The sequence below is a fragment of the Erithacus rubecula genome (assembly GCF_903797595.1).
Source record: "Erithacus rubecula genome assembly, chromosome: 4".
Taxonomy (NCBI): domain Eukaryota; kingdom Metazoa; phylum Chordata; class Aves; order Passeriformes; family Muscicapidae; genus Erithacus; species Erithacus rubecula.
Genome location: NC_136686.1, coordinates 3,744,889 through 3,771,557, shown reverse-complemented (window position 1 = coordinate 3,771,557; position 26,669 = coordinate 3,744,889). Strand labels below are relative to the sequence as shown.

At 44.3% G+C, this 26,669-nt stretch overlaps 2 protein-coding genes across 5 annotated transcripts in view; one reads left to right on the top strand and one right to left on the bottom strand.

The window, feature by feature from the left end:
* The window catches only part of WASHC1 (WASH complex subunit 1), a 106,047-nt gene extending 88,639 nt beyond the window's left edge, over window positions 1-17,408 (bottom strand). The window contains exon 1 of the mRNA XM_079304762.1: window positions 17,317-17,408. Coding sequence (XP_079160888.1) covers window positions 17,317-17,398 — 82 coding nt within the window. The 5' untranslated portion in view covers window positions 17,399-17,408. The remainder of the gene's footprint in view (window positions 1-17,316) is intronic.
* Window positions 1-26,669, top strand: part of IQSEC3 (IQ motif and Sec7 domain ArfGEF 3) — a 95,759-nt gene that overhangs the window by 36,792 nt on the left and 32,298 nt on the right. For all 4 annotated transcript variants that reach the window (XM_079304755.1, XM_079304758.1, XM_079304756.1 and 1 more), the window contains exons 2-3: window positions 5,712-5,792; window positions 21,444-21,732. In XM_079304755.1, the coding sequence (XP_079160881.1) occupies window positions 5,712-5,792; window positions 21,444-21,732 (370 nt within the window). The remainder of the gene's footprint in view (window positions 1-5,711; window positions 5,793-21,443; window positions 21,733-26,669) is intronic.

Below are 26,669 nucleotides of genomic sequence, written 5' to 3'. Positions count from 1 at the left end.
CCCAGGATATATGTTTAATTAAAGCTGACTGCTGGAGAGCAGGGAGCACCACCATTTTCTATATGCTGTCTGGGCCGGAGGTTTGCTTTTGTGGGTGTCCAGGAGAAAAAGAGGTTAGGTTTGTTTACCATGACACAGCTCCCAGCAGAGGGGCATTTCTATTTCAAGACAGCCCTCATCAGTGCTAAACTAGTGGGCATGGGCACTGAGGCTTAGGGGGCAACACTCACTTAGCAGAAAGCCCCAGGCACTTGTCCAAAAGGAAGATACAGCATTAAGGGAGTTTTAGGAAAGTTTGCTCCATTTGGCCCTGTGATGTGCAAGCTACAGAGACTTTCAATTTTTGGAGCTCAGTTGTTGTTCCCTCTACAACACCAGTTTTTAAGAAAGAAAAAAGCCTATCTGCTTGGGATTAATCAGTGAAAGAGCAAGGCAGCATGAGTCATGGAGCCCCTTTGCTGCACAGTCCAACTTTGTGAGAAGCCTGAAAGGTGGACTAGCTCCTGAGCTGACTAGACAGCTTGTTCTAGCCAGGAGGTTTGGCACAAACCTCTCTGAAGTTCATCACAGAGCAGGAATTGCTGTGGCTGGACAGTTCATTCACAGATACCCCTATTGAGGCTGCAGGACATCACTTGTCAGCTGTTTTCTCTCAGAGGAGAGAGGGCTGTTTCAATTGACAGCGTGGGTAACTTCTGAGCCAAGCTATCTCTGCATTTAAGATAGGTCTAGACTGTCAAATCCTTGCCTCTGGAGCAAGCTGGATGGAGCAAGGCTGACAGGCTCAGGCTGTTCTCAGTCCTCTCTCTGCATCTGTGCTTGCCCTTGTCCTCTGCTGCTGCTCCACACTGGTATCATAGTGCTGGCAGCAATTACCCCAGCATGCCTCCTCCTCCTCCCTGAGCCCTTCCTCTCTTGCACCACCCAACTCACCCAGAACACCTTTGCTTCTAGCTGGTTGTCCCTTCCAAGCTTTCAGCAGTGTACACTCCAAGAGATAATAATTTGTTAATTTTTAATTGGAAACAGAACAGTTCAGCAGTGTCCTGGCAGATGGGGAGAAATTATCTCCACAATCACCTGCCTGATCTGCCTAGGATGGTGTGTGCTAAATTTCAGTCTCTGCAATGGTTTGAGGAAGTAAAAGTAGAGGATGAACAGAAAAATGCAAACAAAAAAGCAAGCCCTTTTAATTGGTTGACCATTGCCACCTACCTGAATTTCAAAAGAAACAAAATTACAGATCCACACTCCAAAGTAATGAATGAAGTTACATTGCCTCCCTACCTGTATTTCAATCATGCTTTCTAGGGTTTAACTTCTCAGAGGCCACATATTCAAGTTATGAGTTTCTGGCTTATGAAGTAAGATTTGTTTTAAAAAGCAATAAAAAGACATCATAGAAAGGAAAAGAAAAAACAACAAACCACCATCAAAAATATTACCCTGACTTATGACAGATACTAAACATCTCAAGGCTCACTTCAAACTTCAAACCTGCAAAAGTTGACAACACTACAGGAGGATAAAATCCAGGTAGCCCCCAGACACCTCAACCCTGACAGGCCCTCTTGAATCACAGCAACAAAAATAACATCTTACCTGAAATCTTCATATCATGAGGAAGACAGTTGCTTTCCTGGAGCACTTCCTTGAGGCTTAGAAGTGGCAGTGAGGCTCTAGGACTCTTACCTTTTGCAGCCAGATGAAAGCTGCTTTGCCCTCATAACACAGAACCTCTTCAAATGGGAATGGGTCAACTTCTTCCACAGGTTAACCCTCTCCCTGCTCCTGCCTAAGGGGCACAACTATTGCAGAGATCTTAGGATCTCAGAGGTTCAAGACAACTCTGGTTTGGGCAGAAAGCCCAACACTGGTTTTGAGCACACGTAAGAAATTATGAGAACAAGAGTCAAGAGCTGACTGCAGCTGTGGTGCTCAGTGTGTGCTCACTCTGAGGGGGATCTGGGAGATGTTTTTTTCTTAAAACATCCACAGGACACAGAGCCTAAAATCCTGAAACTTCACACCACTCTTCCAGCTTCTCTTTTCTTTGTGTTTCTACCATGATAATTAACTAGCAGGGCATTTCATCTATATACAAGTTTCTATTTCTCAGACTTTCGTCCATCCTTGTTCCTTCCTCTTTTTCCCTGTCTCCCCTCCCTCTTGTTTGCTTTCTTTGTGTGCAATTAGAAATTGAAATTGTGCATCTGCTGTTTGAACAAAAACAGAGAACACTTCATTTAGGGAAATGCTTGAATTAGAAATGGGTGAAATGTGGGGTGCCTATTTTTTAAAATATTCTATTTGGTAGTTGTTGAAGGCTCTGGAGCACAAATCTTACGAGGAGCAGCTGAGGCACAGAAGAAAAGGAGGGTGAGGAGTGACCTTTTCACTCTCTGCGACTCTCTGAAAGGAGGTTGTACCCAGCTGGGGGTTGAATTTCTCCCCAGTAACAGGTGAAAAGACAGGAAATGGCCCAAAGTTGCAGCAGAGGACGTTTAGATTTATTATTAGGAAAAATTTCTCCAAGGGGTGGTCAGGCATTGGATCAGGTTTCCCAGGGAAGCGGTGAAGTCACCATCCCTGAAAGTAGTCAAAAGACATTCAAATATGGTGCTGAGGGACATGGTTTAATGGTGGGCTTGGCTGTGTTGGGTTAATGGTTGGACTCAATGAACTTAAGGGCCTTTTTCAACATAAATGGTTCTTTGTAAATGACCAGTGTGATAGGATATAGCAGTTGTAGTATTTGTGTGAGACTGCTTGAATATGGACTCAAATATGATCCCACCACTTGCTCAGTCTCTTGCTCTCACTGTTAACACCAGAGGGGAAACAGGCTGCCATCACTGTGGGGAGAATTCATCACCACCTCAGGTGAGATGAATTCTCCTGTTCATTGCCTGCTGCCTCTCCTATCTCGAGTGAAGCTCTGCTTGTGGCAGCGGCCATTGTACTGGGAGCTTATTAACTCCCTACCTCATTAAAAAAGGATCCTTCACCCCCTGGTCAGGTGCCTCAGGGGAAACCCCGGGATCCTGAGCCTTTTTCCCTCCAAGGGGGCCTCTCCCAGCCATGTTCAGGAGCCAGGCTGCAGGTGTCCCACCCCACAATTTCTCTACCACTGCTCTGGATTTTTTGGCGCACGGTAACCACGCATTACCTACCTGTAGGGACACCTCGTGGCTCCTCCCACAGCTGAGGAATCTCTGCTACCTCTTGCTTGCTGTCCTGGGCCAGCTGGAAATTCGGAAATTCCCGAAATTCCTGCTGCAGCCCGTCTCCCCGGCGCCATCGCGGCGTGAGGGCGCGTGAGGGAGACACTGGGGCCACAGCGCCCCCTGCTGGCGGCCCGCAGAGCCCCGCCCCGCCGGCAGCCAGCAGCGCCCCCTGCTGGCCGGGACCGGAACTGCAGCCGCGGGAAGCGCTCGGAGAGCGGGAAGGGACTCGCTGGGCTTTGTGCGCTCAGGGGGTGTTTGTGGGCCTTGTTGGGGGACAGAAGTTCATCAAAAACCAAGATAATGAGGAATGCCTGACATTTACTATGCTTGTAAAAATCAAAAGAGAGGCAGACTGGTTGCTGATAAAGGGAGACAGAACTTGCAAACAGGGTGAGGGGTGCAAGACTACCAGTGATAAGTGATAAATCCAAAACCTTAAACCAACAAGAATTAATCTCAGGGTCTGGAATGTGCCCAAAAGGCTAAGACACATGCTCTGGAGACAAAGTTGAAAAGTTCAAGTGCAATGAAGAGTTTGGAAGCCTTCATCAGAGACTCCTTATGACCTCTGAACTGGGGAGACACAAGCCCAGAAAGACTTTTGGTTAATTTTAATACAAAGCAAGGGTGGGCGAGACTAGGCGGGGCTAGGACATGAATATGTATTAGGCATTGTGTAATCCTAGGCTTTTAGGGAATAAATAGAGCAGTAATTTGAAGTTTTGGTGTGCATGCTTTGGGACAAATTACCCCCCAACACTGAATAAATGCATACCTACTTTATAACTCTCATTTATCACGAGTTAGTGAGTCTTTTCTCTATATCTGTACACACCAGCAAAGAACTGCTCTTAGTCCTTCTGATGCCTTAAGTTCTAAGTTTTTCTGTTCTGCTTGGGTTTGCAGCTTTTAGTTATTAAGCTGCTATTATATTAATATTGTATTAAGGGTTACTAGGATCTTTTCACAGGGTGGTGAAGAATAAACAGTCCTACTCCAGCTGGGGACTCAAGGACAATCTCTTCAAACTTTAGGCCCTAAACATAAACAATGTGAAAAGAGGAGGGCAAGCAAGCAAGCAAGGAGGATGAAACTTTATGATTTGAGGCTATTACTTAGACAGATGACTTCTGTATGCAAATGGACTAAAATCTATAAAAACATGAGATCTCATGACCAAGCTCTCTTTTGCTTCCATCTTGGAGCCACCTGGGTAGGGCCACAACTGTGGCACTGGTACTGCCAGGGTGTGGCCCTTGAAGGCCCCTCAATAAATATCCATTTTATTCCTCTTAACTCTGTCTAGCCTCTGTTCCACCTCCTCTAAGCATCACTTCCCCTATGTTTTTGGCTGAAAGCCTCTCAAATGCAAAGTTGCAATAATTCAGAGGGAAAGGGGTTTTATTCTTCATTCCAAGGGAGGCTCCCACCTTCCTTGGCAGACACCTGCCTTTCAAACCAAGACACATTCACTACAGAACTGACCAAAACCTCCACTGAAACAGATTTAAGGAGGATATGAAGAAGAACAAGTGGCAACTATTTGGTAACAAAACACCAAACCAATGAAGAGCAAGGAGACCCCAGACCCCAATAATGCTGTTGATCTGGACTGTCACATGAGGTGAGGGGAGTTTAAATCATGAGGGTATAATTGTCCAGGGGTTTCTTTGGATTCCCTCTTTTGAAGCATGAAGCTCAAGATACCAAATACCATAATTGACTTCTTGCAATAAACCTATCTAATGGAAATGAGAGCCCAGTATCTAAAATTTCTATAACGCAAACATTTCTTACTTTGGATGAAATATTTTGTCTTTCTTATCTAATAAGCACATTTTCGGTGTTTTGTTTTCCTGTTTTGCTAAAGTTGGTTACTTCTTAGGGTTTTGCTTTTCTCTTTTATGGTCTCTTTCTCATGTCTTGGTCTCATTCCCCCTACTTGTGCTTGTCCCATCAGTGCTTCACTACTGTTCCTGGTAATTCCCAGTAATCATATTCTAAGGCCATTTCTGTGCTCTAGGGCAACTTCACGAGAAGTGTCTGCAGAGCTAATTTAGCCACTGGTAAGAAAACTTCAACTACTTCACAATGTAGAGGAAATATATACAAGAAAAAGCATTTAAGGACATGTTTCTGTCCCAAAAGAAATAGAATTAAAGACAGACAAAGCTGTTTTTCATCAGATGTATGGGATTGTGAAATAAATGCTGCTAGAAGGAAAACTTGGTTTGTGCACTTTTGCCCCATTCTCCACAGGTTGACATTAGCAGCAGAACAGGTAAGGTAAGGGAATAAAACTGTCAGCCCCCTTCTCTCTGCTTTCCTCCACCTTGGAGTAAAAAAATGTTTTTGTAATAATTAGACTACTCTTTCAGCATCACTGGGAGTCACTGTCCCCTTGGAACAGCTCTAAAAATGGCATTTTCCCTTAAGCTTCTGCTGAGTGAACACTGACCCACTGTGGTTTGTTTTTTCTTACAGGAATGAAACTGTTTTACACCAGTTCTGTTGCCCAGCAGCTGATGCAGAGCAGAAGCCTTCATCTCCAGACTCTTCACCAAGGTGGGAAATTGTTGCCGGCAAGACCTTTATTTTTTCTACTTTTTTATCATCCATCACTGATCTTCCTGCCACAGACAAAACTCGCATATTACACATGCCAATCCTCCTCCATCCTTCCCTACATCCCATGTTCGCAGCATTGCTGTCCCTCTCTTTTCCCTCCCAGAGATTACTGTTTGTACTGTTGTGTAATTGCCTGCAACCCCTCCCTGATCTCCACTCACACACAGACATAAAATGTTTCTTCAGCCTCTCTTCAAACATCCACTCCATCAACCCATAATCACACTTCTTTCTTTTCTTACTGTATGTGACATTGACACATAGATGCTTCACTCTTCTTCAAATTATGAGGTTCCTGGGCACACATGCTATAACATTTAAAATACAGCAAAAGCCACACCAAAAAACTCAGGGTTCTGTCTCACACCCTGAGACAAGGTGGGGGAAGCATTTTTACCTGTGTCAAATGATGTGAGCTTGCTGTAACAGCTATAAACAGGTACAAAGCAGTGAGGAAGGCAAAAGAATGTCAGAGAGGGAAAAACACAGAGTCAACATGGAGCTCATATCTGTATGGTGTTCTGGAATGGCTCAGTAGGCTTCTAGGAGAAGTTCATCTTATCATTTAGAGTCTGTCACTGCTCAAATAATGAAGAGGTTCACCATTGAACCAAGGAAGAACAAAAGTCAATCAAGACTGAAATATGTTGGTCAGACAGCCTGAATATGCAATCAGATCTAGGTGAGCCAAGAATATGAGTTAAATCTGCTCATCAGAGCTCCTGGTGAGAGAACCTGGTACACAGGGGCTCCCTCTGCAGCTCTTCTGAGTCCCACTGAATGGACAGCCAGTCACAAGTGGTGCTGCTGTGAATTCTGATATAGCAGCTCGGGTTTATTCTCTTTTCCCCTTCCTGATGGTTTCTCTAAATGAGATCAATCCTGTCAGAACTGATGCCACTAATAACCATCAGCCATCTAGTTTTAATTAGAGTTTGCTTCATTAATGCCCCAACTCCTCTCTGCACAGCAGATTAAATAATGTACTTGCAGCTCATTTACACAAACCCCCAAACTGCAAGGCTGAGCTGCAATCCTTTAATTAAACAGCCCGGCTGATCCCCACCGCTGCCTCGGCTCATCAGTCTAAGCCGATTAAAGAGAATAGGGACTAATAAAGAGCATAAACAGGGAAGTGACTCTCAGCTCTTCAAGGGACTTGGAGACTCCAGTGGTGATCAGCTGCTTTCTCCTGCTCTAGCAGGAACTGTATCTCAGCCCACATCCCTTCTGTCTGGGACCTGCTAGAGTGGCTCTGTTTTCAGCAGGAGCTCAGACTCATCTTGTGAGACAGGAATCCTTTGGGAGACAGGAAAAACACAGAAGAGAAGGAGAAAGAGAAGGGACATCAAAACAGTGAGATGAGGGACTGTCTGACAGCAATCAGAGACTAGCAGGAGCTGCCATGCAGCTCAAGAGAGGGGCAGGAGGAAAAGCAAATGCAGGGAATAACAGCAGTTGGAGGTTGACTGCCAGGAACAATCTGGGACAAATTTTGTCTCTGCTTCTAGTTTGTGATGGCCATTATTGTTCTTGTGTGGTCTTTCCTAACATTTCTCTGAAATATTTTTTGCTCTTTCTTTGCTGCCAGCTAAAAATGCCTTGGCTTCACATGGATGGGAATGATTAGGAACATGTCAGTGTCTAACCATTCAACAGAAGCCAGCTCAATGAGGTGGTTGAGATTATTCCCACTCATCTTGTTCTGCTTTGCTTCACTGACTGCCACAAGCAGAGCTAGACCCCTTCTCTCCTCCAGCGTGTGAATTCCTTGTGGGCAAGTTGCAGCTCCATGAGTTTAGCAATGCAAATTTCCCACCTGGCTGCTTAGCTGGGTTGCACCAGCAATTAGCAAAACTGGTGCTGTAGGCCATGAATATTAAGAGACAGATTTGATCCCAGATTCTGCCAAAATCTCAGAGCCAAAGTACAGGATGAGGTGATGGCAGCAGCAGCCAGATTTCTTTTTCTGAACTCTAAGGGCTTTCCCATATCAAAGGACAGTATAAATCCTTCACCTTTGTCTCCACTTGACTTGTACACCACTGACTTCATGACCATAAGCCATCTTGAGTTTCCATTGGGGGTGCCAAATATCAGGTTGAGAGATATCAAGAAACTCAAGGGATGGCAGTAGGAGCTAACCCTGCTCCTTTGCTGAGGTGCTGATTAGACTCTAATTTAGCCAAACCCTGTAATTTCATAAAGCAATGGCTCTTTCTCACTGGCTTTTGCCTATTAATGGCAGGGTTTCATTCTAGGGATTTGAATAGCCTAGTAATTGCATTTCCCACTTCTCCCAGTCACATAGAGTGGAGACTGGCATCCCAGAACAATGACCTTAAAATGTGTCCAGCAGCAGCCCAGTTCTAAAAGGATTACATGCCATTTTCCTTTGTGTGAGGTAATAGGGCTGAGATGAGAAAGATTTGTTTCTATTAGAGTAATGAGAGGAAATGATGGAGTCACAATTGGAGGGAACAGTATATTCATTCAGTTGCCTTTCATAGGCTTTTTGGAGTCTGCCTCTGTGGTGCTGAATAGGAAATCAGCAGAAAATCACCTCTCCTCCTGTGATGGGAAAAGTTCTGCAGAAAACTTTAAGCATCAGGGGCAGGTCTGCTCTGACAATGGACTTGGGAAGAACACTGTAGTGCTGAAGCATTGTGGAAGAAGTGCAGATGAGACCTGACCTGCTTTTAAGGCAAAGGAGACAGAATTCTCTCAGGAGGAGAGAGTAGTCTTCTGGAAGGGCTTGGATCTGAAATATCTTTGGAAAAGTTGGACAAGCTCTGTTCATATTTTCCACACTTTCCAATAGGGACACTGATGCCTAGATCAGGGTTAAAACATTATTAGTGCCACAAATTTGCAAAGTGTGTGCTTCATGAGAGTGGACCAATGAAATGATAACTCAATATGGTTTGAACTTTGAACCACTGTGGACTCATTTCTAAAGTGCCTGCTGGATTAGTCACCATAACAGATTGGCTGCTTCCTGGCAGCAGTTAGTGGTAAGGAGACATGTGGACCATTGGCTACTTCTCCAAACCAGCCTTCCTTGCATTTCTGGAGAAATTCCTTCTTGCCCTACTTGTGACTTACCAAAGTACTGAAATGGAAATGTGTGTTCTTGCTGGAGGAAGCCCTTGGTGCTGGTTGTTCCATTTTTATATGTGAGAGGCTGATAAGTGAATGGACAGATTTTGGACAGTTTGTTCAAACCTTCAAACATCTTTCTTGATAGCTCTTTGAGATGCATGAGTATGCTGTACTCTCAGTAGCACATAAAGCACTTAAAGCCCAAAATCTGATTTAATTTACTTCTGGACTTCTCTGTCTCTGACTCTTCATGACTCTTTACCTGAACTCTTTGTTTTGATTGAACATTCATTTTTTCTTTGTCCTCTGGCAATCTTCATGTTGGAAGATGTTGGCACAAAGGAGCCAAGAATTTTATCCACTGCACAGCCACAGCATCACGTCTCTCTTTGACTCCTCACTGCTGTAGCACAGGAGCATCTCTCCTTCCACTACAAAGCTCTCACTTTGCCTTTGGGTCACTTTAGTTCTCCAACAGTTAGATTCTTCTGAGAAATCCCCAGACCTTGTTTGGGCTGTGATTGTAATGTCCCTTAAGGCTGAGGCCCTTTAATCTGTTGAGAGCTGAACCACTCAAGTGGATGCTCACTCTGGACATTACTGAAGTACCTTGGTAAACAGCTGGACAGTGATGATTTTCCACCAGTATCCATCACTCTTTAAGCATTACAGTTAAACAACTGAGCTACTCAACACTTTATCTGTACTTGTGAAAGACTGACCATGCCTGATGTGACAAATGCAAATCCAGTTCATGAAATGAGAAATTATAATTTCTGATTTAGGATTGCTGGCAGGATGTTGTATATAGAATCTGGAGGTCAGTGCGTTGTCTCAGCTCAGAGCTGTTCTGTGGCTTTGGCTCCAGTGTGAAGCATGATGATGATTCTAGTCTGTATCAAATCAGATCTGTAACCTTCCACTTAGAGAAACCTAACAACTCTGTCTAATTGGCCCCCAGCTGGCAGTGTCAAGTGCATGTTCCTGCAATTAATGGACCATGGAGCCTGAATTCTTCTCTGATTCTTAATGAAGAAGGCTCCAGCTTAATCTTAACCAGATGTGGATATGCCAGTGCAAAGCAAGCCCCTGCATCCATGGTCTTGTGTACTCTAAGGACAAATGACCATACACAAAGCCAATGAATCTGACTTCTTTCACTCCCCACAAAGTCCCCCAGAGCACTGCTTTTGGAAACACACATAAGTTTAAGCAACATTTCTGCTTTGCTAGCACATCCTGTTTGTGTTTCTCATTTCTTTTCCTTATTGAGGTCATGGGCATGAAGTGAAGATTTTTTTTTTATTGCTTCTTAACAGCTCATCTCTTATTCTTCTATCCCTGTAGACTTAATAATCCTGTTCCACACAGTACCATTGGAGGTTGCAGGGAAGCTGCAAGCAGGCAGAGATGGGTCAGCAAAGTTCACATAAATATTCCCCCAGCTCACAGTTTTCAGAGTTTTGATTTCAGTCTGACACAAATATGTGGGCCAAGAGTAATGTCTAGACCCAGAGTTGAACTCTTCCTAGGCTTGGGAGTGAACAGATTCCTCACTTTTTATGGGAATTTTGTACAGTTTTGTACAGTGAGTTCTAGCAGCTTCAGTTGTTTTGCAGGAGCCTAAGTCCAGAATCACAATGATGTTTATGTAGTGAATGTAGATTTAGGATAAATATGGAAACACTCGCGATTATAAGTGAAAAATATTTTAAAAAACATCCTTAACATCATAGTTACCAACAACCTTGGGAATCTCTTGCAGGGAGGTATAGTTGGGAAATCTTCTAGTACTGGGAGCTGGGAGGAATGGCTTTCTGGAAGCATCCAAAGAAACAGGAGATCAGTTTCAGATGCATTGTCTCAGTCCTGTAAAGGAGCTCCACCAGGATGTTTTGGCACTCTCTCCCACACAGGCATTTCCCTGCTCCTCTCCAACAGCTGGTACAGATACTTTCAGGCAAGTGTGGAGAATATGAGGGTGTAAAGTAAAGTGAGGAATAGATTGGCTTTTCAACAGGAAAAAAAATATTTCTGATGGAATCTGGAGTCTCCCTGTCACATTGGTTGCTTTGCTTCCTCATCAACATCTTTCTTCAGGAACGTGGAAGATGCTAGGAGAGGCTGAAGAAAACATGCTTGAAGTATCCTATTTTGAAACTGCAAAGATGCCCATCAGACACATTTTCTGAGACCCTGAAGCTGTATCCAGCCATTGTCTGGCCACATGTTCTTCCAGCTCTTTATTTTCCCCTGCTGGTTCTGTGGGTCCTGCCTTAGAAGAATGTAGAGTTGGATTCAAGTGCTGTTCTCCCACATGTGCCAGTACTTGCTGTTTCTGGGGCCATGGTAATATGTGTGAAAGAGGATCAATCATAGCCAGCTTTACAGCTTGGGAGCCACTTTCAACAGCTGTTGAGATCAGTTAGTGCCTTTTATACCAGGCAGTTCACCCTGGATTGCAGATCATCCTCATGTTCTCTCTCCTATATTGCAAAGAATTTCTTGCCCATACCATGGCAACTTTTTGGTACCAGGCCAGGGGAATGCAGCATCAACACCTGTTCTATCCTGTGTTTTCTGTGTGATAATGCTACAGACATGTATGAGAAGGAGCTGTGCCAGGCTTGTAAATTGCCCTGTATCTTAGCACTAGAAAAGGGTCACAGATGCTTTGTGAAATAATGGCAGATGGACTGTGGTGGAGCTCACACCATTCATCCATATCTTCTGCTAGTATTGTCTGACCTGATCTGCATCAGTCAAGATGCACCCACCCCAAAATGGAGCCATTCCAGACCTTTTGTACACCAAGGTGTGCTCTGCTGAACTGGACAGGTGGTTTCTGTGGACCCTCTGTCCACATACTTGTTAATGGCTTGCAAGGCAGAGACAGATAGGGCAAAGAGATGGAAAAAAAAGAGTCAAGGAGAAAGAAAGGGGGAGACACTCATCCTAACAAATATTACAGTGCTACTGTAAGAGGAATGGATGGCAAACATATATTATGCAGAGAAAAAGAATAACAGGAAAAGCAGAAAGATGAAAAATAGTGTAAATGAAAGAAGGAACTGTAGGGAACGAGAACATATGAGCAGGAGATAAATGAGCAGGTCTCTTGGCTGGAATAATCCTGTTCATGCCAGCATTCTTTGGCAGTGACACAATGAGACTGTGGCCTTTTATTACACATTTTCTTGTAGTGTGATGTCAATCCAAAAACCTTTGTCTTTTTGGTGCTCTGCAACACTAACCATTTCTGTGAAGGTTCTGGTCAGCCCTATGGGACAGGCTCCGTGCTCAGATACATTAAACTCTGCCTTTGGAAAAACATCTCTGTGCACTAGAATTCCTTCTCCTGCATGTGGCCCTGGCAGATTTTAATATGCTTCAGGAAGAACTGAAGAGTCTGAAATGCTGAAGGGGAGCACACTGAACTTTGAACCACTTCTGCTTGGCACCTTGATTCTTTAGACACAGAGATTGTACCATCATCCCACTGGAAACTAATTACCTGGTGGTTAGAGCTGTGTGATATCTTTGTTATCTCCCACACTTGGTTTTTGTCTATGTATCTGGGTTGACTGCAGTATCTCTCATTCCCTCTTTTGCAGAAAGAGGAAAGATGGGGATAGGCTACCCTGTGTATACACTGCTAGTGCTTTTTTCCACGTCTCCAGAGGTGATTGGCAAAATAAAACCAATTCCTGTAATTTCCCAAAATGCATTGATGTGAGAGTGGCAGGTTGAGATGCACAAACCAGAATGGTGTTGTGAAAAACACCTCTGTGCTGTTACAGCACAACTGGATCTAATAAAGATGTTACAGAATGTCCTAAAATAGAGCATATTGGCCTAGATCCTCCACTGAGGAAGGTGCAATCCACAGGAATAAAGCCATTTAAAACACCAGCTAGGATACTGCTCAACAATACAGTAGAATTGGTTGAATCTAGGCAAACTTCATGGGTTTTTATGTGATCTTGCCCCAAAAGTTCTATGTCTGAGTACAGAGAATAAGGGTAGAAATAATTTCCATTCCTCATAGGTAAGAAAAGTTGAGGCACCATAGGGAAAACTGAGCTTGTGTGATCAAATATGTAAGTTGCTAAGTCATCCTGTTTTCCAAATGGGAGTGAAAAAAAAAGAAAAAGAGATGGGACCTCAGGGAAGAAATGTGACATGAAGTGGATCAGAGTGTAAGTGAAGCAGCAGAGACAAAATAGGTTAAAAACTGGAAAAGTAGAGCTTTGTGCCTACTGCATAAGGCTGTGGGGGTGGCCACTGCACTGGGGAAAGGAGGAAGGAATGCTAACCCTGCTGTTTCTATCTTGGTCTTCAGCCAAAGGGCAGTGCAAGCCTCTAGATCTGAACACAGTGGCAAAGTTAAAATATGGATAAAGCTGGTGAATGCTGTTTGGATTGTCTGTATTGAGAGAGATGGTGATTTATGGCTGTGTTACTCTTTTATGTTGAGGAGAACAAGGCTTCTTTCTGTTTGGATTAACACAAGCAATGACCTTCTACTGGGTTGCAGTAATCACAAGAGATTAAATAGTTGAGATATTTCAGAATAGAAATAAAATTTATCTGAGTTAAACCAAGATCTACCTGGGAAGTGGCTCACTCACCATCTTCACAAATCAATGGCCCTGATCCCTTAGGAAATAGCCCAGAGGTGCAGTCCAACCTGGAGTCTGCCACAGCAGGTAAAAAACAGAAGATTGCAGAAGCCCTTGGCTATGTTTATAAATGCCAAGAGCCATGTCCCTCACCCAGCTCACTGCTGGACTGGGAGAGAAATGGGCTGAGGGACATGCAAGCTCTCCTTGCCTTGTAGAGACTCTGCTGCTACCCAGTCCTGGATTCATCTCATTTTAGCAGTGAAATTCTATCTTCTGCATGATTGCACCAGCAGGCTTTTATCAGCGAATTTGGTGATGTTCAAACCTGCCTCAGGGATGGGGAGCCAAGAGATCTGACTCAAAGTGGCAGAAAGACTGCTGCTGAGAAGCCAAGTTTCTCTTTCCTGGGGTGCTGAGTGGGCAGTTACACTAATGCAGGATGCCATCTGCTTTTTCCTTCTCTAAAAGGTCGTGTTTACCAAACATTGCAGAGGCAAGAGAGGTCTGGGGTTAAAATAAAGGTAATTAAACCCTGCAGAGGAGGACCTCCTATGCCTTCAGTGTCCACTTGGTGCTCTTCACACCTCAGTGAAGAACAGGTCCCCTGTTCAAAGCAGCCACAAGTGACCTTGTCTGCAGTGCCAGGCTGTGGGAATTCTGTTTAACTTGCAGAGACAGCACAGCAACCAGCCTAGGGTGCCAAGCTCAGAAAGGGGCTCCACTTCCTGAGCTGCACCTTGTGCACTGCAGCTGGTGAAACAGGAGGCATGGATGGGAAGAGGAAGGAGTGTGCCAGAGAGGTGGCTCAAGTGCCATTCTGAGGTGGCATCCAGACACATGTAGGAACTATAAGAAAAAAACTACAACACAGCCACCCACACCACCCAGCACAGCCAGCCTTGCACCGTGAGCACCATTTCTCATAAAGTCAGAGCTGCCTTAGCTACTCCAAACCACCCTCTGGAGGAACCTGTCCTCTTGGAAAATAGAGATCTTAGTCCTCTGGTAGATGAAATCTGCCATGGAGAGCCAGGCCCTCAGACTGGCAGCCAGCCCAGTCTGACACCTGGACAATCATCTTTGCACCAGCAGGGCATGGGGTGCTTCAGATATATTTAGTTCCTGTAGTGCTGTTCTGCAGCAAAAGGTGCAACACCACAACAGTGTGGGAATTGCACAGCAGAAGGGGATCAAGTTTAAAGACTAAATCTGAAATGAAGGGCCTGACTTTGGCATGTTGGTCTCTCTGGGACAGGAGGCTCTTGCTAGTATTATTACATTCCCTGTCTGCTTAATGTACATCTCACCCAAACCACTTCAAGTGATGCTGAAAAGATGTTGCCTGGTTCAGTCCATGCTAAAGAATGTTAAATTTAATTGATTTCCAATATATTTACTGTACCATGCTGTCAAATCTATTTTACAGGTGTGTGTGAAGACCTTTTATAAAATAAGTAATATATTCTGGGATGGGTGATGAGCTTGGCAACTTACCATTAATTCCTCCTGAGTAAAACTAATGTGAGAAGATGGCTTGATGCCACTGCTTTGCAAGGTGTTATGTGAATGTAGACAAAATCACAATATTGTTCTTTTATTTGTCTTTGTTGGGGGAGACTGAGAAAAGTGCAGCTTGGCTGGCAAGGGATGATTTGCCAGGATCAAGTTCCAAGTTCCCTGCCTTTCTGACAGGAGAGACTTTTGCCTTCCATCAGTTTCAGCAGGAAGCATTGCCTCCAAACCACCTTAAAACTTGAAATTATAACCAAATCAGAAGCAATTCTTGTGCACTTAGGCTCCCTGCATGTCAGAAATCTCTGAACCTTGAAAAGATCCCATAATATATTACCAAGCCTTTCTCAGCCATTTTTTTTCCCATTGAATTCTGATGAACCCATGGGTGTCCTAAGGGAACACTGAAATGAAATAAACTGAAAAGGCATTTTGGACCCTGCTAAGTCAGCAGTTGATTTTCCTTTTTTTTTTTTTTTTTTTTTTTTTTTGGCTGAGCAGGGAAGCTTAGGAAAGACAGAGGAAGGACAGGTTCTTGCAAACTTGGGGTCTGGACTCCATTCTACTGACATTAGCAACTGAACTCTTTTTCTAATTTACTATGTTGTACTTTGTAGGGTTTATTTTATTCTGACATCTCTGAAGCTTTGAAGTCTCATGTAAGACCACGAAAGGCAATTAATCAGGCCATTAATCACTTACAGCAATTTAAGAATAGTATGTGTACAATAACCAACCAATCCTCATAAGGAGCACTGTGAAATGGATGCATAAATTTTTTGTGGTTTTTCACAACTAATCCAGGTAGCCTTGGCCTCAGTTACAGGTCACAGTCCTGCTCACTGACATTGAATACCATGAAGAAGGCATTTGGTAAGTTATACATGGGAAACAGAAATATGGATTTCTCCTGGAGTGACACAAGGACACAAAAAAGAGCTAAGATTAGCCTCCCCAGCACTTTTGTACTCACCTCACAGCCACAGCTTCCTTCTGTATGATTAGCTAGACCTTTTTGCATAACCATTGTACCTGGCAATAAGAACATCCTCTTCTTCTTTCTTAAACCACTCACCAAATCCAGAGGTGCCACTGCTATTTCCTGTTACTCTGCTACTGCTCTTATTAAATTGCATTTTTTTTAATTGGAAAAGGAGGGAAGGAGCAAAGATATGACTTTTGTGTGGTGACCACATGCGAGCTCTGTAGCTCTGATCAGTGAGAAACTCAGTTTTAATTTCTTATAGGACTAACATTATGGCCTTGAGATGAGTCACTCTTCTGGTCCTTGAGCCTCTTTAGCCACTCAGCCACCCTGCAAACACTTTTCTGAGAGCTCTGAAAATTCCTCTGAGACCATGAACTGATTCTGGTGTTTGACAGTGGTGCCATGGAATGTGATGTCTGGAGCATCCAACCTGTGTGTTCCTGCCTGCAGGTCTGCCCTGAAATTGCCTTGAAATGTTTCAGGGGTAAGGGCTGTGTGTTGTTTCTCAAGTCATGAAGTATGGGAATGTCTAAGCCTGACATCAATTTGCAATAGATAACCATGGCTCACCTCCACAGCTGTCAATTAGAAGTGCAGCTGTTTCCCAGCTGTAACATGTATTTCCAGCAGTAAAGAGGTGTTGAGGAGTGTGCAAGGAAGTGCAACACCCTGATCCTGTAGCAAGTGCAAAGCAATCATATCTCTCCCAGGACAGACAGTGACACAACAGCCCTGTGCAGACATGGGGAGCTCACCTGGCTAGAAATGGGCAAGTGGCTCCTCTAGCTTGATAATTTATCATCATCGATTTGGTCTTTATGCTTCCAAAGAAGCAGGGAGGGAGAAAAAAGAGTAATAAAAATCCCTCACTGTTACAACATTTCTCGTCCATCTTCTCTTCTCATCCTTCCCTAACTCTAATCCTTGTATAAAATCTTCCTGAGAAACTTGCACATAAAAGCTGAGTATCAGAAGTCTGATTTACTTGTGCTAAATAAAAATATTTATGGGTGCCAGCTGAATTGTCTCAGTGAGACCTTTTTTACCATCCTGCCTTCTTGAAACAAGTACTGGGATGTAGCTCACAGCCCTGATATTCCTGTTTTGAAATGCTAGACTGGGAATAGTACTTTATATAAGCCCTGAGTCAGCTTGTCTGTGGTAACCATTTCTGTTAACAAATCTGTCTGCAGCAGGCATACACAAGTCAGCAGTGCAAATGAACAGGACATACCTGAAACATCAGAGATATTTCTCACAGCAGATGGAATCTGTTTGTAGCAGTGACCAGGCTCGTTATGGGTTATAAAAGTCATGTAGGATCATCTGGGAAGAAGAGAACAGCTGAATTTGATATCTTCCTTTTCACCTGATTGCAAGCAATTTACATTAATATTGCAACTGTGAATCAAACAGAATTCAAAGAAATTACAAACCTTCTCAACCTGATTGTGTGACTGTGAAAGCTGTGAGTAATGGAGGCTTATGACACTTGAAGTGAAGTGAAGGCAAGTGAAGAACTCTTACTACAGCTGAAACTGCAGGGGTGATGCTGGGATTCCAACTAAATTGACCTAATTGGAGTTTGGCTGGGACTTTGGGATTCACACCTTGGACTCTGCATGGGACTTTTAATTATTACAGTTGGTTACACCAATTTTCTCATCCAAGAAACAGTACATGCAATAGCTCCTTTCCCTTTTTTCATCCCACAGCCAGGGAGTCTGACTGCTTACTGGCCAAGGGAAAGCAAGTGAATCCCCCTAATTTGCTTAATAACATCTTTTCCCCAGAGATCTTTGATGCTATACTTTCTTTCTTATGCTTTCTTTCCTTGCCCTACTTACTTTTTTTTTACTGTTTGTTTTTTAGTTACTGTGACTATACTAGCTCCTGAGCCTTCTTTTTTTTTTTTTTTTTTTTTAACAATTTTGTTACCAATGCAAATCAGCTGTGTCACTCAGGACAGAGGGAAAATGTAAGGATTGTTAAGTTTTTATTTATTTAATTGTAGCATTAGTTTTGATCTTTAGCAACGTATTTTATTGCTTATTTGGGGCTTTATCAGTCATTGCTACTAAAGAACAAAGAATAAGCCTTCCCAAAACTCTTCCTCAGAAACAAGATGAGAGTAAACCTGGGAGAAATACAGGTTTGGTAAGTGGAACCATAGGGCTGTAATGGTAATTATTGAGACTGCTAACCAAAACCAGGCTTTACCCCTTTTTCCACTGCTTATAAATCACTGAAGTTATAACTGAAGTTGAAATTTCCCAGGTTTGTTCAAAGGTGAAGTAAGTCTGCTTTTTTTGTTTTCCTCCAGATTTTTTCATACTGAAGTAATTTTAAAATGGTTCCGTGGTTCAGCCATTTTTTTTTTTTTTTTTTTTCCCCACAACAGAATATATAGAAATTATTCCCACTTCAGCAAGAGTGTTTGCTATTGCATTCTGGATAGCACCACAGCCAAACCAGCACGGGGTTAAAATCTTTATATTTAGCATAAAAACATCTAGCTGAAAAATGCCTTTGAGTGCTCTAGTGGAATCTGCTTTTGATGTGACTGAATTTTGACCCTGAGGAAATTCCTTGCACAGGCACAGTTCATTCTGTATGGCTGTGTCCACTGGGCATGGAGGAGGAAGGCAAGGTTAATGTGTTTGTGTGCTTAGCTGGTGTCCTTGTCCAGCACACTCCTTAGGGGCATCAGTAATGCCTTGGGACAGCAGTGCTGGGGTGGATGGTGCTTCTCACACATCTGTGGCTGAAGAGTCCTTGCAGTCTTAGGGCCCTGCTGTGTCTTGAGGAATGACCTCAATGCTAAAGGAGGTTAAAGGAGGCTTCTTGAGCCTGTGCCATTGGCCAGGGTCAGAATTGACCTGGGGAAAGCTGTGGCTAGGCTGGAGACCAGCCCTCTTACAGTGTTGCTGGGGCAGGGATTGATGGCTCCAGGCTGGGGGGAGAGCCTGGGGAACCTTCATGTCTGGAAGTATTTAAGACCTGACTGGAAAATACTCAGATTAATTTTATCTGCCTCTGAAAATGTCCCTTCTTTGAGCAGGGAGTTGGAGGAGAGACCCAGCCTTCCCTCCCAGTCTAGGTTAGTCTGATTCTGCAAAGCCTGCTGGTTTTACTTGTGTGTTGGCAGTGGATGCAGGATATCCTGTCACTGTGAATGTTACTCACTCAGGCTCTACACTGTATGTGACAGAAAACCAAGCAGAGAGATGCACCCACCAGAGGTGACATCCTCCTTATAGAGCAGTGGGATTGAGCTCTGAAAACTTACACACACTCCATGTTCTACCCAGAGCAGCCAGTGGAGTCCTCAGAAAAACAGTGAAAATGTGATCAAATCTATGGCACCTGATCATCCCTTAGGCTGAGGATAAAAATTGCTGCTCTGCTGGTTAAAATCAGAATAGGTATTACAGGGGCTGCCAATAAAAATGTTACAGTGAGATATGTAAGGGAAAAGTCCTTTAGTAAGATTTCCTGCAATGTGGGTAGACAGAGATGAGAAATAATTAAAAATAAAGAGTTAAAAATATCTTTAGGTGTGGAGAAAATTGTAGCATCAGAAATAGAACAATGCCAACTTTGATAGGTGTTCAACCTAAAAGAACAGCATTATGCCTCATTTTAATGTCTTTCCTGATGATGAGTATGCAAAAACATCATTTTAATGTGTTTTAACAAAGTTGGTTATGTAGCATTTATGTAAGAGACTGATTTCTTCTGTGAATTTTTTTTATGTCTAACCGGTGACTGTAGGCATGTGTATAAAAGAAGAAACTTCCTACATTTAAATCCTTCATCTTTCTTAATTCTGAAGTTGTGGTGGTGTCTGGCTCATCAGATTTGGAGCCTTCTTAGAAACTGTGGGAAAATTTCTAAATTTGGCTGTTAATCTGTTGAACAGAAAAGCTGCCATTGGAGAGAATAAACTTCTACTAGTACTTCTAAAGTACTAGTGAGTGTGAAAAAGTGCTCAGAAGCTTAGGAGGCAAGGTCTATTTACAGCTAGAAGATTTGGACTCTTAAGGGCTTACAGCACTTTTGAAAATGAGATAAGTAATAAGCTTCTGAGTAATTTGGGCACTATATAAAATCATATCTAATTTCCCCCTTTTTGCTCTGATATCAACACCAATCATAAAATTATTTAGCATCCAGTTGATAGCAGAACTGGTTTTATGTGGAACAAATCCAAGAGAAAGAGATGCTTCAGAAGCAAATGAAAGAATTTAGTAGTGTTTAAGTATGGAAGGCAATACACATCCTTGGTTTCAGTGAAAATAAATGCATTGGTTCTGTAGTAATTATTTCCAAACTGGATGTTGTTCTCAGCTGAATGCTCATCCCTTGGAAACCAGTGGAGCTGTGTCTGATGACTTGGTGCAGTAGCAGCCAGAGTCCATGTGGGCTTGCACACTCTCAGAAATCATACATCATTCCTCTGTAGCCACAGGAAGGAGGCTAAGGTAACAATGAACAAACACTCTCATGGCTTGAACAGAACCCCAGAATAAGAAAATCTTGTTTGAAATCAGATGACTTAGGAATACACTTGGCAAGAAGGGTTAAGTACAGACTTCCTCACCACTTCAATGGATCAGACATATGCTAATCCCATCCTGCCTGGAGCAAGATAGCTCTTTTAGAGTGCACTGTTGTCAGGCCCTGGTTTCACACAACTGCTGCTGTGGCTGACAGGAGAAAAGACAACGTTCCTTTCTACAGAAGATCTCAGTGGCACAGCAATTTGTGGGTCAGAAGAAGGCAGCTTCTTTCATGGAAGCTCTGAGTCTGCTGTGGCTGTATTGGAGACACTCTCCAAAGACTCAGGATCTCAGGGCTGGCTGGCTCTGCTGCCCCTTTATATTCTCAACTCTCCAAGAGTTTCTCTGGAAACTCAGCAACATTCAGCTGCCCCTGCCTCATTTCCCACATGCCCTTAGAAAGCCCAAGGGAAAACTGGTTTCTTGGGATCCAGGCTCCATGCCAGATGGGACGTGCAGAGATGCTGAGCAATAGGCAGCAGGGGTGATTGCCAGGAGAGATGTCCACAGGCCATGACACCTGACTTGGGTGTCATGACACCCCCTCCAGCTGCAGCACCAGGAGCAAAGGCAGCCAGGCAGCTGGAGGAGTCACAGGGTTGGTTCATACAGGGGCTCTTGCCCTTGGAGAGGGATCAGCCTCCAGCCCTGATCCATCACTGGAGGAGAGCTCTGGCAGCCCAGGCTCCCCAGCCACTTAAAAGGCAGCTCAGGGTGATGGGTGTAGCAAACAATAAACATGCTGATCCATCAAATATAATACAAATAAACCAAGCGAAACGTTGCGTTTTGTTCACAGTGACGATCCCAGCGGTTCCAGCAGCAGGAGAGCCGGCTGTGAAACGGAGGATCCGAAGGAGGCCGGCAGACAGAGTGGCCAGGAAGGCAGGTCCGACACCCTGACGCTAAAAGCCCCGCGGGAGGAGCTCCACGAAGAGCAGGCAGCGGGGGGTTCCCCTCTGGTGCAGAAGGCGAGCCTCCACCACACGGGCTCCCCTGTGCGAGTGCAGCGCAGCAAAGGGGCGGCCTCGTGTTCCCACGCGGCTGCCTCCGATTATGAGCTCTCCCTTGACCTAAAGAATAAACAGGTACCGAGGCTTCCTCCTCCTCAGGCTGTGGGAGAAGGGGATGGGACGGGTGGGACTGCGTTGGCACCGTGGTGGAACGACTCTCAGCAAACACGTGAGCCTTTTGTTCACCCAGAGCTTCTGCCCTGCCTGACCTGCCCTTTGGGTATGTCAGGCTGATGGAGGAAGTAGCTTCCCCGCCTCTGAGTCACCCTTCCACCCTTGCTGGTGTCTGCTCCTCCTTGCCTGGATTCAGTGGTCCAAAATGGACCTAGAAACCCAGTTGTGGCAGGCAGCCAAGAGCAGCAGCATCCAAGGGCAGTGCCTTGCTCACAAGTGCACTACAAGTGTCCGTAGGGCTCCCAGCAACTGGTTGTGCCAAATGACTCTCATGGGAGAGTCTCCAAGAACCGTCTTGCCATCTTGGATAATGCAGGGCAGGCCCCCAGCACACTTCTGCATTAGCATGAGCTTTCAGGAGAAGAGGGGTTTATTCCATGGTGTCCTGCACAGCATCTACCATGATGTTTGTGCACTGCTGCCACCACTGCCCTTAGTCCAGAGGAGGATGCTGGAGAGATAGGCAAGTTTACCAGGCTGAGAGAAAATTATTCAGTCCTAGAAGTTGCCTTCTGTGCCTGAGGCTACAGCCTAAGTGCAGAGCAGAGCACAAGCGTGCCCATCTCTAGCTGCATCTCCCAGTGGACTCCCAGCAGGAGACAGTGGGACAGGCTAAGCTGCTGGCCTCCTCCCTCACAGGTGAAAAGTGTTCCCCTCCTCCTCATCGCTTCAGATTACAGTCCAGGACAGCTGCTGTCAAAACAGAACCTAATGCATCATTTGTGCCTTTTGGCAGGGAAGGCAGCTCAACCAGAGATTGTAGGATCTGCAGACCCTGCAGCTTGTGAGGTGAGGAGGACAAGTGAGCACTAGTGGCAGTGTCCAGATTATGTTCAGGGGGAGGGTTCAGTGGAAGCTGTGCTATTGCAGCTGAAGGGTCTCAGCTAATGAGGTTTCCACAGAAGAAGCTGCTACTTCTGGGACATCTCTCTACCATTTCCCTCAAGGCACAGATGATGTCCCTAAACATACATGTCAGACCAGTGGCCCAACAGACTTCTGAGCAAGAGACACCTTGGATCTTTAGCTCTTTCTCAAAATACTGCATACTCAACTCAGACAGAATTCTTGCTTCACACCAGGAAAAAAAAAAATAAGAGAGACTAATTAACTGGCTTCACAAGCTTATGTGACATATCTTCAGGGTGGGCCACATCTTGACTGCTATATATGGGCTTAGCCTCCTCAATATCCTAGAGCTGCTCTGGTTTGTCCTCGGGATTGTCTGTCCTGTGTTATTTTAGCTTTAAGGTCATGTTCTCATATCACTGTTCTTGCAGCAGAGGCCAAGTCTGCCCTGGATGCATGTGAACAAGACAGACATGTTTAGCTGATGGTTCATTAATGTCTGGTGCCTCACAGAACTGACCTTGCAGGGACTGAGCCTATCTCCTTGGTGGAGCCCTTTTTCTCACAGCAAAGGGGCCCTACAATTTGTGGGCCCCTCCAGACTCATGGATGTCTTCAGTGAATTGCCTCCATCTCTGGAAGGAGGGATTTTCAGGCATTGAAGAGTACTAATGCTTCCACTTTTGCACTGTAGTATACCTAGTTTATGTTTTTGTGGGTATTCCTATCAATTTCAAGGTAGTTTTCTTGAATGGGAAGAAGGGTGATAGGACCTGCACAGCCCTGTTCCACTAGAACCCTACTTACAGCAGAATTTGTAATACAGGAATAAAACTTACAGTAAGAGAAAGGGGTGGAAGGAGACATTTTTAGTCTCACTGCACAACTGAAGTCACATTTACCTTTTGAGAGATGACTGAGTGCTAGTAAGAAAGGAGGGTAAAGTGCAGCCTCCTCTGCAAGGCTTGGACCAGTTGTTGCCCCTCAGCATCATCCTAGAGAGTTGGTGTGTGGCTTTGTGGCTCTCCTTTATCCCTACCCCATGAAACAGAGAATTCTGACAGTGCACAGAGCAGAAGTACTTTATGGTGGGAGGTTGGAACAGAGACTCATGAACTAAAGTTCCATTGTGCTTAGACTCTACAGTAATGTTGGGAAAATGCAGGGGACCACAGGAAAGAGGAGCATGCTTTCAGTCACACATACCTTTGGGCTGTGTTGAAGGGCAGCAGGTGTCCCATGGATGAAGGAAAACACTCCATTAACAAATATCCCTTATAGCAATGTCCTTCCATTGTGAGAAGCTGGAGGGAGGGAAAAGCATTAAGAATGAGTGATAGAGAATATGTATGCTTTGTATGTCTTTTTTTCTTTATATTTTTGGTTTTTTTAATGATGCATGCACTGCCTTGAGTGACTCAGATTTTGTTCTGAGCCTGATTCTTTTCTGGTTGTAGAATGGTGGCCCATCACCCTGCTCTGTGCCAACATGGGTGGAAAACTAGTGCTAACTGAGAATAAGATAAGGCCGTGGTCTCTCCTGGCAGATTTATAAATTTATGCCTATGGGCAACAAAGCCATGGACAGTGCACCTCAAATGTCTGGCCATATCCAGGCCTGCAGTTTGGCTTGCCTTTTGGCTTGCTTTGACCTTGTTAAATCTCCCTTTGTATGCAATCCCTCATGGCAATGAATATTTTGCAGCCATTTCTAATTCAAGGCCTGAATTGCTCAGAAGGAGTTGTTCATACTGAGGCCAGAAATGTATTAAGCTAATTATTCTTTGAGATCCCCCTGAGCCCCCTCCTGCTTTTCCCTTCCTTTGGTGCTGGCTGTCAGATCATTCCCCAGAGAAGAGTGGCTTTAAGTAGGCAATTACTTGTGATTCATGGGGTTTATTAGGAGCCAGAGAAGGCCAATCATGCCTGGCCTTTCTTGGCTCTCAGATGGGAAGAGAAGGTTCCTCCAGCCATCCAGACATACATCTCCATTACCCATGACTGTTGTGCTGCTAACAGATGTCCTTTCTTCCTCTGGAGAGGAAGAGCACAGGCTACAGCTGTGTGAAATCCTTAATTCCTTTGGACTGTCACTTAGCTCAATCTGACAGCAAATGAGTATGTCTCAGTCATCAATAAACAGCAAAGAAAAAGAAACAGAGACCCACTGGTACCAAACAAGGGTGGGGAGGGCGTTTCTTTCTAAGGGGATGCTGCATCTGGTCCTGCCAGTCTTCTCAAGCATCCCTTGGAACAGTCCCTGTCCTCTTATGCCTGCTGAAAGATACTGTAGGATTCCCCTTGCTGAGAGTATTTCCCTTTGTTTTGGACAATGCCAGTTGGCAGTGGACCACATGCAGAACCCAACCCTGCACCCCTGGTATGAGCTGGAAAACAGACTAGCTGAGAAGTCCTCTCACTTCAGGTTAATTCTGCTCCTTAATGCCTTAGTCCTCTGGGAGGACTGAGATTATGGGCTGCAAAAAGCTGTTGATTTTTTTTTATTGAGGTACTGATAGGTACTCTGTTCCTTTAGACCTTTAGAAGGGTCTCTCCTCACTAGCTATTAAAGCCTGCCATTTTTGGCACTGTCCTTGCATGAGATAAACTGGCCTTTTACTTCAGATCAGCAATGACATCTTGTCTTGGCCTCTAATAAGATCAGAGCATATGAATTTCATGTTTTCAGAATGTCTGTCACCTCCTTGGAAACCTCAGATAATTGTAAGGCTCTTGCTTCTGCTTTATTTTGCATTTTACTGTTATTCTGTCCCTCCCATTTCTTCCTCTTCCCTCCTTACACAATTAGCTCTACATTTTCATTAACCAGATCATTATTTTAAGTGCTCACGGTTGGTTGTCAGTAATAACTGTCTGGGTTGGACCTTTGCAGCTTACTGGTTTAATTTACATTTATCTGCCTGAGACTTCCTGCTCAAGGGATAGTTCAGTCTCTTTCCAGGCAGGCCAACTTTAAATACACGTGTCAGGAATGTTGGTTTCATGGCAGCATTTAAGATGTCCTTGTTCATCCAAAACTGACAGGTCTTGTGGTAAATGACACTGTATCCAAGATTATTGTGGGGGTGATTTTTAGCAACATTTATGCAGACCTTTTCTGGGAGGGCAGTAGTGAAAGCATTAGTCAAATGTTCTTTAAATTAGGGGTAAGCAGAGCTCTGAGCCAGCTACCTCTGCAACTGCAGTAGGCAAGCCCATCCCTAAGAAAATTGCTGGTATTTCTTAGTGCTGGGTTTCGATGTTCACCTTGGACAGACTGCAAGCTCAAGGGCAAGGCAGACAAAAACCAGAAGCCTCCCTGATGTTTGAGCACAAGGGGAAAGTCCCTGCTTCATGTCCAGAGAGGGAAATATGAAAGGATGTGCTCCCCATCCCACTCTCTTCCATAAATGTCAGCCTCCCAGTACTTGCTCCACAGCCAGGATACCAGGGCAGGCACAATAAGGCTGGGTTTATATTGTTCCTCTCTGCCTGTCATCTCCCAAGGTCACATTATCTTCCTCTATTTCCAGAGGAGTTAGTATTGGAAAGATGCCAGGGGTCATTTACACTTCTCACAGCTGTCAGACCAGATTTCACATGTACCTACATCACTGGTGATTTTATCTGTAACTTACGTCACCTTATGAAAAAGAAGAAGGAAGCAGGTGACACGACATGACTCTCTGAGCTGAGGCTCATGCCTCAGTCCCACTTTGACTGTGAAATCAATTTGCACTTAAAATCAGATCTTGTGGAGCTCAGTTTTTCAAACTGAGCACTGGGCCAAGAAGGCATGGTGAGGGACAAGTGGTATGTCTGGGGATGAGGATGCAGTCAGTAAAACTCATCCTTTGGTTCTGCTAACAAGCTGATATTCACCACATGACTGATGCAGTGAATCCTCTGCTAATTCAGGACTGACTTCACTCTCAGTCTTGCCCTTCATCTTTTTTAGTTTTTCCAGATGTGTGCACTCACATATTAGC